Genomic DNA, 12,598 nt, shown 5'->3' with positions numbered 1-12,598 from the left:
CGATTTGCCCAGCTTTCTAAGAGGCGGAACTGGGAGCTCCTGGACCAGGCAAATAGGAACAAAGTTTTTGCGGTGGGTGTGCCTTCATCCTAGAAAACTCCTTTTACCCATGGTGCTATTGCTATGGTTCTGGGGTCGTTCTATATCTGTTGCTATTGGCGTTTATGGAGATGCCTCAGCCACAGAGACCACGAAAGATCAGAGACACTGGACCCACACCACGGAGGTTCGGAACTCTTCTGCTGTGAGTCCCACCCAGAAAGCAGAAGAGGAAAGGAACACCTGAAGGAGATGGTGGGACTCCTGGATCTAATCTCTTCAAGACTCCGAGATGCCTCAGGTAGTGGCAGCCAAGGGCGGAGTAACCGGGGTGAGGCCGCCAGCCCGAAGGCTGAGAGCAGGAGCGGCCCCTTGACGCCCCCAGACCGACCACCCACCCCTGCTGTGACCCCATGCTTTCTCGGAACCGGAGTCATGCATATCTGTGGCTGCTTTAAGCGCCTCCAGGCCAGTGGCTCTTACAGCCAAGAGTGAATAAGAATAAGGGAGATCCTTAGGTTAGAGACTTAGACGCAGTTGACAAGCAGTCCTGCACCATGCTTCTGCTACTGTTGCTCAGGCGGTATCTTGAGCCGCTTCTTTGGTGTTTTGGCAACCCACTGCGGCCATTACAAGCCGCAGTGCTTTGCCGTACAAGCCAGAAAACCAAGCAGACTCTCAGAACCTACAGAGGGTACACTACACCGAGGAGCTACTTAGAGTGGAGGGCTGGTGTTTTAGGCTTGTGGTCGTTAGCCAGTGAGCACTCCTTGGGAACCTGCTGAGCCAGGTACCTGCTCTGAACCTAGGGACTGGTTGACCAAGGCAAAAGAAAGAAGCATTGGCAGAGGCAGCTGTCACTAGGGAACTCACAGTCACCAAAATCAGCGTCTTGAGTCCAGGCATCTTTCATAAAACTGGTTGAGTTCACAGAATTGTATGGACTGGTTTTTAACACTGGAAAAAAAGCAATTTTAAATGACTGAAAAAGAAGTTTAAAGTTTTATTATTATTATTATAAAACTTTTTTTAGAGTTGTTTATTTTATGTATGTCACTGTCTTCAGGCACACCAGAAGAGAGCATCAGATCCCATTACAGATGGCTTTGAACCACCATGTGGTTGCTGAGAATTGAACTCAGGACCTCTGAAAGAGCAGTCAGTGCTCTTAACCGTTGAGCCGTCTCTCCAGCCCTTATTATAAAACTTTAATTTTTAAAAATCTTACTTTTAATGATGGTTCTTAAATGCTGTAACCTCCCTTATAGCCCACCACCCACCAGAGGTAGTAGAAAAAAAGGATATGGGGGAAGTAGACCTGTTTATAAATGGTTCATTGGAACAACTCCTGTCTATATTGTCTGGAAATCAACAGTTCAGTTCACAGGTTAACAGTGGCAGCTCTATCCACTCGCAAACACTTCACAGACACACCAACAGCCCAGGTAGGCAGAGTTGGGATAGCAAACACAAATCAGCAGCGGTGACACAAAATAACAGAGACAGCCAGGCCTCAGCCTCTGTAGGAGGGACCAAGAGGAACCCCAAGAGAAGTTCTCAGCTGAGTTTCTCTCATGGAAACAAAGATCAGCAAAGACAAGTACAGCTAACTCTGTAAGCAAGCCTAGCTCTGCTTACTGTCTTCCATTCCTACTTATACCCTCCAAACATTGTATGTTTTTTGATACAAGGTTTCTTTGAGCTCTGGCTCTCCTGGAAGTTAAGTTGCAGATCAGACTGTCCTGGAACTCAGAAATCGGCTGCATCCCAAGTGCTGGGATTAAAAGTGTAAGCCACCACAGTTTGTCTTAAATTTAAATTCTAAGATTATGCTACCTGTAATCCCTGTTCCCCAACAAAACCAAATGAATTTCTCAGCAATAGCCAGACATCACTCAATGGCCATAAAGTTTTTTTTTGTTTTTGTAATGCACAAACCACATCTCTCATAACAGTTGCCTTTGAGCTTATATGGGTAAGGAAGATGGGTCAGAGCTTTTAAAGCCACACACCTTTCAGTCTCTTGCTGCATTTGAGAAGCACATAACCTTTATAAAATTTTGGATCTTGACTATTTTTCAATTTTTTTAAAAAAGCATGGAGCTGGAGAATAGCTTCGTGGCTAAGAAGATTATGTACTGCTCTTCTAGGGACTTGAGTTTGATTCCCAGCAACAACATCAAGCTTCTCCCTGCTGTCTATAACTCCTCTCTGAAGCCTCTCAACTCACAGATACATGTACCCATACAAGACATGAACACAGTTAAAATTAAACATATTTTTGAAGTATTAGGCTGATGCAGGTGGGAAGACCACTTGAGCCCAGGAGTTAGGTTTAGCCTGAGCAATATAGCAAGACTTTGCTCTGATAAAAAGAAGAAAAGAAAGAGGAGAAAAGAAAATGAGACAAGTCTGGGCCGATTGGCAAGACCCTGTTTCAGATAGCAGTGAGATTGATTGAAAAGAACAGAATACATATGAAATGTAAATAAAATATCCAATTAAAAAAAAAAGAACAGAATTATAGCCTCTCTGAGCAGCTGATTCTACCTTACAGTCTTATATAAAATGTAGAATGTCTCTGAGACTTAATTATCTATGAATAAATGTCTAGGACATAAACTTTGGCTTATTCCCCAACTAGTTTATAAATTATTATTGTATTCTATGTGTGCCACATGGCTGGTTACCTCGTCCCAGTTTGATGTGTCTGTCTGCTCAGAGTTCAGGTTGAATCTCTTCCTGCTCCTGACTCTATCCCAGAGTGCCTCTCTCCCTGCCTGACCTCCCAGCACCTTCTATTTCCTGTCTTAGCTAAAAGGTCCTCAGGTTTTTATTGACAGGTGATGCTTCCACACAAGAGATTCTCTCCACACCTGATAGCTCCTTCTTTTAAAAGCTCTCTGGTTGCAAGACCATATTTAATTGCAATGGGCTAACTGGCATTTGTGATAGGAAGACTTGGTAATTATTCTTCCCCTATTTCTGCCCAGAGACTTCACACCTCCCACAACACCTTGTCTCACCTGGGTCCTGCTCCCACCTGAAACTGGGACCATTTGCAGTTTGTCTGGTCCCCTGTCTCACCACACTGTCCTCCAAGGGAGGATATGACATTGATTTCTTTTTCTTAAAGATTTTTTTAAAAGATTTATTTATTTTATTTATATGAGTACACTGTAACTGTCTGCTGTCTTTTAGACACAACAGAAGAGGGCATCAGATCCTGTTACAGATGGTTGTGAGCCACCATGTGGTTGCTGGGAATTGAACTCAGGACCTCTGGAAGAGCAGTCAGTGCTCTTATCTGCTGAGCCATCTCTCCAGCCCCTTAAAGAAAATTTTAAGCTAGGCATGGTGGCACACGTCATTAATCCCTGCACTGGAAGGTAGAGGTTGTTGGATCTCTGTAAATTTTAGGTCAGACTGGTCTACATATTAGAGCTTCAAGACAGCCATGACTACATAGAGAGACCCTGTCTCAAAAGTAAATACGTTTTTTTAAAATAAAATTCTGGTTTTATTTTTATTTTACACACACATATTATGTGTATGTGTTAGTGTTTGGTATGTACTATGTGCACACAGGTACCAAGGTGTCCGGAAGAGGCGTCAAATGTACTTGCCAAAAGCAACAAATGCTCTTGACTGCTGAGCCGTTTCTCCCGCCCCAGATTAGTTTTCTTTTTAATTATGCATAAGTGTATATATCTTTATGTGGGTATGTACAGATGAATGCAGGTGCCCAGAGGGCAGAGACTTTTGATTCCACTGGAGCTGGAGTCATTGATTGTGAGCTGCCCAATGTGGGTACTCAGAACCATACTTTGATACTCTTACCAGCTCTGAGCCATCTCTCCAACCCCTTCATTTTTATTTATTTTAAAAACACAGAGTGCTTCATGAATTTGTGTGTCATGCTAATCTTCTCCATATTATTCCAATTGTCCTGCCAAAGCAAGAACCTTTTTGTTTTTAATGAAATATTCTCTCTTTTAGATTATTTGTTTTTATTGTATGTGCATTGATGTTTTGCCTGTATATGTCTGTTGGATCCCCTGGAACTGGAATTAGAGGCAACTCTGAGCTACCATGTGGGTGCTTGGAATTGAACCCAGAAAAGGCAGGTTAAGTGCTCTTAACCATTGAGCTATCTCTCCAGTTCCTCTCCCTTTGTTTTGAGACAGAGCTTCTCTATATAGTCCCTGCTGTCCTGGAACTTGCTCTGTAGACCAGGCTGGCCTCAAAGTCAAGAGATCTACCTGCCTCTGCCTCCCAAGTGCTGGGATTAAAGGTGTGCACCATCACTACCCAGAGAGTACTTTTTTTATTCCCCCAATGAGAGATCACTTCATCCCAGTAAAAAACCAGCAGGAAAGACACAGTTATTGCATCTGAGTTTCAGGGTTTCTGTCCTATCCAACCTCCCCAGCAGGAGGCTATCTTCAAGGCTACATTTCTGGGGGTTTAATAACCTTTATTACTGTTACTGTAGATTCTGTTCAGTTCCAAGGTGGCAGTAGCTATATTGAGTAGTCCTTGAGTGCCCAGCCACTCTTGAACATCCCACTTCCTGGAGACCTAGACTCCAGACTGCCCCACCACCTGACTTCTCATTAAAAAAAAAGCTTCATCCCAAGGACATCAAAAGCTAGAGAGCAAAGACCTTCATCACTAACTACTCTCTTCAGTGTGAACCCTCTGCATGGTCACAAGGACATGGGCACCAGCACTTGCAGCAGCCTCCCCTTGAGGTCTCCTCATAGTATCCAGGATATTCTCAGTCCAGCCCCACCAGCTTCCTGTATGCTTAATATTTTGCATGGATCTTAACCAGGAACAACCGCAGAATAGTATTTTGGTACACACTGAGAAGCAGAGCGGCCATTCCTTCCATGTATGTTAAGCTTTGGATGGCATCTGCCACTGCTTATTACCTTAGACACTGAGAGAATAGAGTTGGGGCCAGAGGAATCACATGGGCAGGAGGCATTTGTGTGGCAAACAACTCATAGGAAATCTTATCCCACTAAATTGTTTCCTCAGCAGACAAAGATGCTTGTCACACAATGCCTGGCAAATGAAGTTTAAACCCTGTTTCCTGTAGACTTCCTCAGGGCCTGCACTAATCTGAAGTATTTACTAAATTCAGAGATAACTGGGAAGTGGTGGTGCATGGCTTTGATCCCAGCCCTCAAGAGGCAGAGGCAGGTGAATCTCAGAGTTCAAGATCAACCTGGTCTACAAAGCGAGTTCCAGGACAGCTAGGGCTACACAGAGAAACCTGTCTCAAACTCACCTGCCCCCCCAACTTCCACCCCCCCTAAAATATATACTAAATTTAGAGATTTAAGATGTGCCTGGGATCATGTGAGGGCAGCTCCTCAGGGATGAGGACCGTAGTAGAAGCATCCTGTGTTATCTCAGTGGGAGTGCAGGCGTTCACCTCTACCACCTGAAAATAGATGGTGCTGGTGTTAGGTCAAGATGAGCTTGTGCCAAGGATTTGTCTGAAAGTGGACTCCAACCATCAGCTATGTCTCTTCTGCCCATTCTACTTTCTCAGGATAGTAGGTCTCTCAGATTTTCATGAATTTTAGCCATTAACAGAAGCTATCATAAACACTAATAATGACCCTCTGGTACTCTTCTGCCACCTGCCTAGTGTTGTGTATGTCAGGCCTAGGGACTCAGTGTGGCTCTCTCCAGCGGCCAGTAGACCTTGACCTATAGTCATCTCAGGAAACAGAATGGGAAACACAAATTGCCTGGAGGAACTTCCATATTTTAGGGGAATGTGGGGCCAGTATGCCAAACCTAAATCTGTGCTGGATACAGATAGCCTCAGACTCTGGACTGGTAACTGAGGTCACAGGAAATCTCTGAGCTCCATAGCCAACTAATGATCAATAGGTAAAGGAGTGGACATGAAACCTGTAGGTGCACACATAGGCTTCCTGCCCTGACAAGGAAGCAAGAAGAGGGGATCCCACTCCCAAACACATATACCCCAGGGGATTCTGCTCCATCCGCAGGCTGGGTAGGGCCTTGTATCTCAAGCCAGCATCACAAAATCAGCCACCTCCCACAAATGCACAACACATTCAGTGTATGGCCAGTGCTCCTTTGGGTGTCCAGGATGAGCCCTACAGTGCTCCATCAGGTTCTTGGGAAATGGTAGTAGGCAAGTTCTCAGGAAGGCCACCTCTGCTCAATCCATACCCAAAAGTCTACCCCACCTCTCTCAATACTCAGCTACTGGATCTCACTAGTAGCCAAAGTAGTGTAAGCAGAGGGCCGAGCAGTGTGCAGTAGAGCACAGGCTGTGGTGGGGACACCCCTGTAAAGCCTCCAGTCCTCTGAGTTGTAGCAGCAGCAACTTGACCTACTCCAAACCCTGGATCTCCAGCTGCAGACGTGAGGCCCTGGTACGAAGCTGGCAGGGAACACGGAAGGACAGAAGGCTCAATGATCAGTGTACAGACGCTGCAGACCTACCTCCCTTCCTCCCCAGACATAACAAACCCCGCACACCCAACCTTTCATGCTACCCACACAAGTACACAGCTGGGGAGAGTTTTGATGAAAAATAAAGCATTTTAATGAGACTGCAGGCACAGTTTATGTCTGGCTTACTGTATTGTCCTTAGAGTCTGGGTCATTAGTGGGGAATAGAAATGACGTAAGCTTGGGTTAGGGCAAATGATTCTGGGAGGACATAGGGACTTGAGAGGAAGCCTGTTCCTGACCACCCTGAGGTATCTGTCAGATGCCGCAGGGTAGTAGTGATGACTGGGGTAGCCCACCTGCATGACACCTTGCTCCTCACGCTAAAGCAGGAGGATCCCTTAGAGTCTGTCAGAGAACGGCTAAAGTACTAAATGTCAAGGTCTCATCCCATTCCTGTGAAAAGACTCTTCATCCCTGGCACTGATAGCAGGGCCCAATGCAGGTCCTGGGCAGGAAGGCAGAGTCAATGACCTGACAAATCCTGGCCTCCAGGCTGGCAGGAAATCTTGATGAAAACTAATTGGCAACATCATCAGCCTCCCAGTATCCCTCCCTAACTTTCCTTTCCTTAAGGAAGTCTTTGTGAACCCTGCCTACACTACTCTCTCCTCCCTTTCTCCTACCCACTTTCTAGGCACAGGCAGAACCTGAATGGTCCTGGACATCTCCTCCAAGCCACGTGTAGTCATTGCACCAGAGGGCCCAGCCTTTGGCACAGGTAGGAAACTCTGTGGCCTCCTCTCCTGAATGCTTGTCCGGAGTCTTAAGTACTCAACCTGACCTCAGACACTGTTCATCCCCTCGCCAAATGTTGCCCAAGGACCACGGTGTGCTCAACTCCACTGGCAACCGGAGAGAATTGCCATTGCGCGTGAGGCTACCAGGGTTGCCACAGGTTTCCCCGGGAGTCGGGCAAGGGCGGTAATGACCAGTGGGGAAACGACAAGAGGGTCAAAGGCAGGACAGGCATCCCATCTCCCCACCCCACTCTATCCACAAGAAAAAAACACGAGCAGCAGTGCCTCTCTCACTGGGCTAGGGAAGAGGGCCCCTAGAGTGGACGAGGCAGGCAGTTCAGGGCTCCTGCGGTCCGGCCTCCTGCTGCATGGACTATGGAACACGGGTCCGCTCGCCAGAGGCCGTACAGGCCTTAGCCGACAGCGCCCTCTGGCGTCCAGAGCGGAAGGCGGCAGTCACAGTTACCAAGTAAGTGGTGCAGGGCGTCAGGCCGTGGATAGTAGTGCTGTTCTGGCCTGCTGGCACCTCCACGCGCTCTAGAGAGCCGTCCTGCAGAGGTCCGAGCTGTACATGGTACCCGAGAGTGGATTCCGGGCCAAGCGCGGGGGCCCAACTTACGCGGAGGCTGCGCGGCCTAGTATGCGAGATGACGATACGTTCTGGCCCGACCTCCTCTGTGAAGGAAGAGGATGGTTGAGTGGAAGAGTGTCCTTCTCATGCTACCCTGCCCTCCCATAAGGTACTCTTGCCTCACCTTGCAGTGTGCGTACTCGCAGGTGCTGTGGCCTGAGGAGGCGCACGTTGGACTCCGGCAGAAGCGATACTTCATAATCTGTGTCCGGGTTGAGATCGGTCCAGGTCCAGCTGGTAGCATTCCCAGGCAGCTGTTGGCGTCTTGTGGTTACCAGTTTGTCGCTGGGCACCAACTCCAGCACGTAGTAACCAGTGTCTGCTGTCAGCAGGGGCGGCCAGGACAGGCGGAAACCATTGGACAGAACCTCCGAGACATGAAACTGTTGTGGCTGCATCGCATCTAAGGGTGGTGTAGTGCTGGGGTCAGGGAGCAGAAGTGGCCGTGTCACCGAATGGGGCTCTCACTGATCTGGAGAGGACCCGAAAGATTGGAGCCCCAATAGAATAGGTGAGGCCTTCTGCCAAGGAGAGGCAGGAGCCAAGTAGGTATTCACCACCAGTAGATGCTAATGACTACAAAACTCTGACTGGGCTGGTGGAAGGACAGAGAGGAGTACAATCCCCTACTCTGGGCCCCATCATAGACTTTCCTGCCTACTTCACCCCAAACCCAGACTTATAAGATACAGTAGCTACTCCTAACACTCACTCAAACAACTTGCATGAAGGGCCCTCAAAGCTGGCAACGCTCACAATATTATCTAAGAACAGAGGACCAGTCCTCCAAGACTGTGTGGCCAGCACAAAATTTGTTGTGAGACAGATATATTCTAAACAGTTGTGGAGGAGGGAAACAGACCAGAAGCTGCAGCCAGGAGATAGGAGACTACATGTTAATGGCCACTGGAGTAATAAAAATGTGACAGAAACCAGAAGCAGCTGGACCTAAGAGTGAGGAGAGTGTGGGACCTTCCTACAGGAGAGTGGGATGGGGATTCCAGAATGGGCTTCTGTGCAGTGACAACCAGCACATGAGCAACATGCAGGTGAGTCTGGGTACGCCATCCAGATCTGGACTTTCTTGGTGATGCTGGGTGCTAAGTTCAGTCAGCTGAGCACTCACTTTCCCACCCAGCCTCCCAGTTAGATTCTGACCTTAGTTACAGATGTCCCCACCCTAATGTTTACCTCTGGTGATACCCTTTTCTCCTTCTGCCCTCTCCAGGTTCATCTGGGCCTACTGGCCCAGGGTCTACCAGGAGATGTCCTTAGGAGATCTCTTGAGGCAGACCTTTCACCCTTTCTCAACCCATAGACCCACACCTTCCTCTTTAGTGTAGATGATTAACCTGTAGTAAGAGACTTGGTAAGAATGCTACCTTGGAGTGAGAGCATTCTTCAGTGCCCTCCACAGGCTAAGTTAAACACCAGGCCCTTAGTCACTAGCCACTTCCTTCTCCTATAGGAGATCCAGAAGAAGGCAGGTGCTTAGGTCCTACAGTGGGTCTTCCTTGTTCTGGCTTCCCCAGCAGACCCCACAATAGACCGGAGTGAAAACCACCTCAAACCCCTCCCTGACTGTGACTCCCTAACATGGAATAGGTAGGGCCCGAGCTCTGTAGGGGACAAACTGACCTATTTGGTCATTTCTCCAGGAATAGTGTGCCTGATAAGCCCTTCAGTCCCTGGATAGACACAAAGGCACATGATGCCATAGGCAGAGACCCCTGGAGGAGCATGGACCTCCTTTATCCTCTGTACTTAGCCCCTCCACACACAACCCACGCAAAGTAGCCCTCAGTTCATTGGGCTGGGAGTCCCATCTTGAAGTGTTTACTCAGACCTGCCACAGTCTCTCTATAGCCCAGGAATCAGGTACATGCAGCAACCCAGAAGGAGTACTTCCCTGGACAGTATGCAGAGAACAAGTGAGCCACCTCCCCACTGTCACATACTCAAGGGCACCAAGCTCATGAGCTCTCCCTGGACTCCACCCAGATCCTCCCCCTGCAGCAAACTGCCAGCTAGGGATTCACAGGTCCTGTCTCTTCCCACCTACCAGTAATGGAGCCCCGAAGCTCCTGGGCAATGATTGGAAGGTCATCCACATCCACAAAGTGTAGGTGCTTCTCAGCAGGAGCCGAGGCAGCTGCCAACAGCTCCAACAGGTTGCCTCGGCCAGTGCTGACAATGAAGATGGTGACACCCAGGTCCTTGAGCTCCTGCATAGGGGGGCCCACAGGATCACTAGAAGCCCCATCTGTCACCCACACCAGTACCTTGGGAACCCCTGGCCGGGCACCTGCATCCTCAGCAAACAATTGTTCTTTGGCATAAGCCAGTGCCAGGCCTGTGTTGGTATCACCCATACGTTGGGGTGCAACACGTATGGCATCCTGTATAGCCTGGCCTGAACTGTATTGGTCGAAAGTAAATTCTGTGTGAGGCTGGCTGCCCACATGCACCAGACTAGCACGCAGAGCCCCAGGTCCAAAAGGCATGGTTGCCACCAGCTGCCCCACAAATTCTCGAACTCTTGAAAACTCATAGTGTGACACGCTGGCTGAGCTGTCCAGCAGGAACAACAAGTCCCCCTGGGGGACTGATGCTGTGGGACCTAGAGGAAAAGACAAGGAGTTCAGTCCAGGTAGCTCTGCCAGACAACCCCATGCCCAGGGCAGAACCACCCACAAAGGCCTGAACTTTCTTTAAGCACATGCTTGCCTTTGCCCAAAAATACTGATAGAGAATCCTCAGAATGGGGCTATAAGCCAACAAAAGGCCCACACTCTCATCTGGTTCCCAACTGTACAATGCCCATGTACCCAGGGCATCCTGTGCTGTCCTCGTGTTTCTTCTGTAGGGAAATACTGACACTTGTCCTCAATAAATAGACACTGCATGCAGGTAGAACAATCTGTATAGCCTTTCAGGAGGGACCTGAACCATATGCAATGTTCTCTTTACAGTTGATTTTCAGAAGGGCCACCTCCGGGATGAAGTTAAAGCTAGGTAACTCTGCTTCCAGGTGATGGAACAGCAGGAAAGGATGGGAGAGCAAAAGTGAAGAGATGGGGAAGACCACACACTGAACAGCCTGCCCTTCCTACCCAGGCTGAAGCCCTGGCCGGTTACAGATGACATCACCCCTCCCCTCCTCTGGCCCCCCATCCTCTGCTTCATCTGTACCAAGAAAGCATGATATACCCACGCGCAGCACCCTGAGGAAGGAACCACTGTCTGGTGAGCCTCCCGCTTTATCCCCGTTTCTTCCTGTCCAGCCAGCTGAGATATTGATGAGACCTTCCATCACTAAATCTCAAATAGGCAGCAGCTCTCAAGTGCCTGGATCTAGTCCTGGCTTTGGGGTTTCCCCCTCATGGTGGGACCATTTCAATATTCTTACCCCCTTTCTACTGAGGGACCTTTCAGAGGTAAGGAAACTGAGTCAGGGAGGCCTCTCAGACATCTTTCTCCACAATCCAGGCCTGAGGGGCGGGGCGGGCGGGGCGGGGCGGGGCAGGACCGGGGATACCGTGGCCTCAGCGCTCCAAGTCCAGCTCTAGCACAGTTGAGTCACCAAGAATGCCTTAGAGCGCCCACCGCAGGTGGCTGAGGTGCTGGCGTGTGCCCCACCAGCTCCCTCGGCCTTCCCACCCACTCGTCCGGCGGCTGCACCTGGACAGTTCATGACCCGCGTGGGGAGCAGCCGATGGGCTGTGAGGAACTGGAATCCGCGTTTCACCACACTTACCGCGCTCTACGCCGCTCCGCGCCAGTGCTAGCCGCAGACTCAAAGCCATGCTGAGCGCAGTCCAGAACAGCATCGCGCCTGGAGTGGCGGGCTCTTGACCGACCACAGCTGGCAGCTGACTTGCCCTCCTACGGTGAGCCAGGCCCCACCCACCTCTGAGAAGCCACACCCACTAGAGGCCACGCCCTGCTTGGGTGGCGCGTGCACTCAGTCGCGCGCTCAAAGGCCAATCTGCACAGACTGCACGGTGATGCATGCCATAGCGGTCCCAGACTTGCGGTGACACGCAGCAGCCATAAAGGCACATAGGTGTGGGCATGCGCTGACAAACATTCCCATCTCTTTTGCAGGCTGAGATAATGTGTTGTCCATATTCTCCACCCCTCTCCTCTTCCGCTACCCCTTAGAGTTCCCCCGGAGTTCCTGATCTGCAAAGCTCCTTAAGACAGAAGAGCCTTACAAGAAAGACAAAAGAACCTTAGAAGTGGGGCTATACAAAGAAACAACTTTCTCTCAACAAGGACCTGGCTTGGGTATAAACTGGAGGAGCAGCCAGTTTTCTCCAAGGACTGACCAACAAGGACACTGCCTTCAGAGGAGACAGTAACACATGAGAAGCTTTTTACAGAATGAAAAGCCCCCACCTTACCAGAACTCTCACCTGAATTCTTGGAGGAAAAGACATAAGTGGAAGTCAGGGAATCAGATCCTACCCAGTGTGACCATGGTGGCCTATTGCTGTCCTATACACTACCCAAATGGGGCCCAAGATTACACCCAGGTCAGACCCCAGCAGGACCAGAGACCCATTGGCAATCTAAAGCTGAGCCCACAGTCAGTGCCAAGCCCAGACCAAAGGAAGCTGTCTACAAGTGTTGTTCACAGAACACTGAGCCCTTCAGGGGGGCCGCACAGACCGCTGCT

The 12,598-nt window shown here is 49.4% G+C and overlaps 1 protein-coding gene and 1 long non-coding RNA gene across 2 annotated transcripts; one reads left to right on the top strand and one right to left on the bottom strand.

The window, feature by feature from the left end:
* Positions 1 to 6,622: 6,622 nt before the first annotated feature.
* Positions 6,623 to 11,762, bottom strand: Vwa1 (von Willebrand factor A domain containing 1). The gene is made up of 4 exons (XM_028784897.1): positions 11,675 to 11,762; positions 9,980 to 10,537; positions 8,042 to 8,320; positions 6,623 to 7,961 (listed from the first exon to the last, which is right to left on the bottom strand). The coding sequence occupies exons 1-4, from the start codon at positions 11,745 to 11,747 to the stop codon at positions 7,660 to 7,662; spliced, it is 1,212 nt and encodes a 403-aa protein (XP_028640730.1). The 5' UTR covers positions 11,748 to 11,762; the 3' UTR covers positions 6,623 to 7,659.
* On the top strand, positions 8,304 to 12,055 carry LOC114636782. The gene is made up of 4 exons (XR_003713672.1): positions 8,304 to 8,428; positions 10,949 to 11,163; positions 11,560 to 11,807; positions 12,025 to 12,055. It is a non-coding gene; the product is annotated as an uncharacterized LOC114636782 (long non-coding RNA).
* The last annotated feature ends 543 nt before the right edge of the window (positions 12,056 to 12,598 follow it).

Source organism: Grammomys surdaster, unplaced genomic scaffold (genome assembly GCF_004785775.1).
Source record: "Grammomys surdaster isolate TR1022 unplaced genomic scaffold, NIH_TR_1.0 124903, whole genome shotgun sequence".
Lineage (NCBI taxonomy): Eukaryota > Metazoa > Chordata > Mammalia > Rodentia > Muridae > Grammomys > Grammomys surdaster.
Note: the sequence above shows the minus strand (reverse complement) of the source record. Positions and strands in the feature narration are given on the sequence as shown.

What these genes read in the sequence shown, in the direction of transcription:
- Vwa1 (XM_028784897.1), bottom strand. Translation starts at nt 11,747, where the DNA reads ATGCTGTTCTGGACTGCGCTCAGCATGGCTTTGAGTCTGCGGCTAGCA. An exon ending in GCGGAGCGGCGTAGAGCGCG is followed by an intron (nt 10,538 to 11,674) that starts GTAAGTGTGGTG and finishes CTTTTCCTCTAG; the next exon opens with GTCCCACAGCATCAGTCCCC. An exon ending in GCGAGTACGCACACTGCAAG is followed by an intron (nt 7,962 to 8,041) that starts GTGAGGCAAGAG and finishes CTTCCTTCACAG; the next exon opens with AGGAGGTCGGGCCAGAACGT.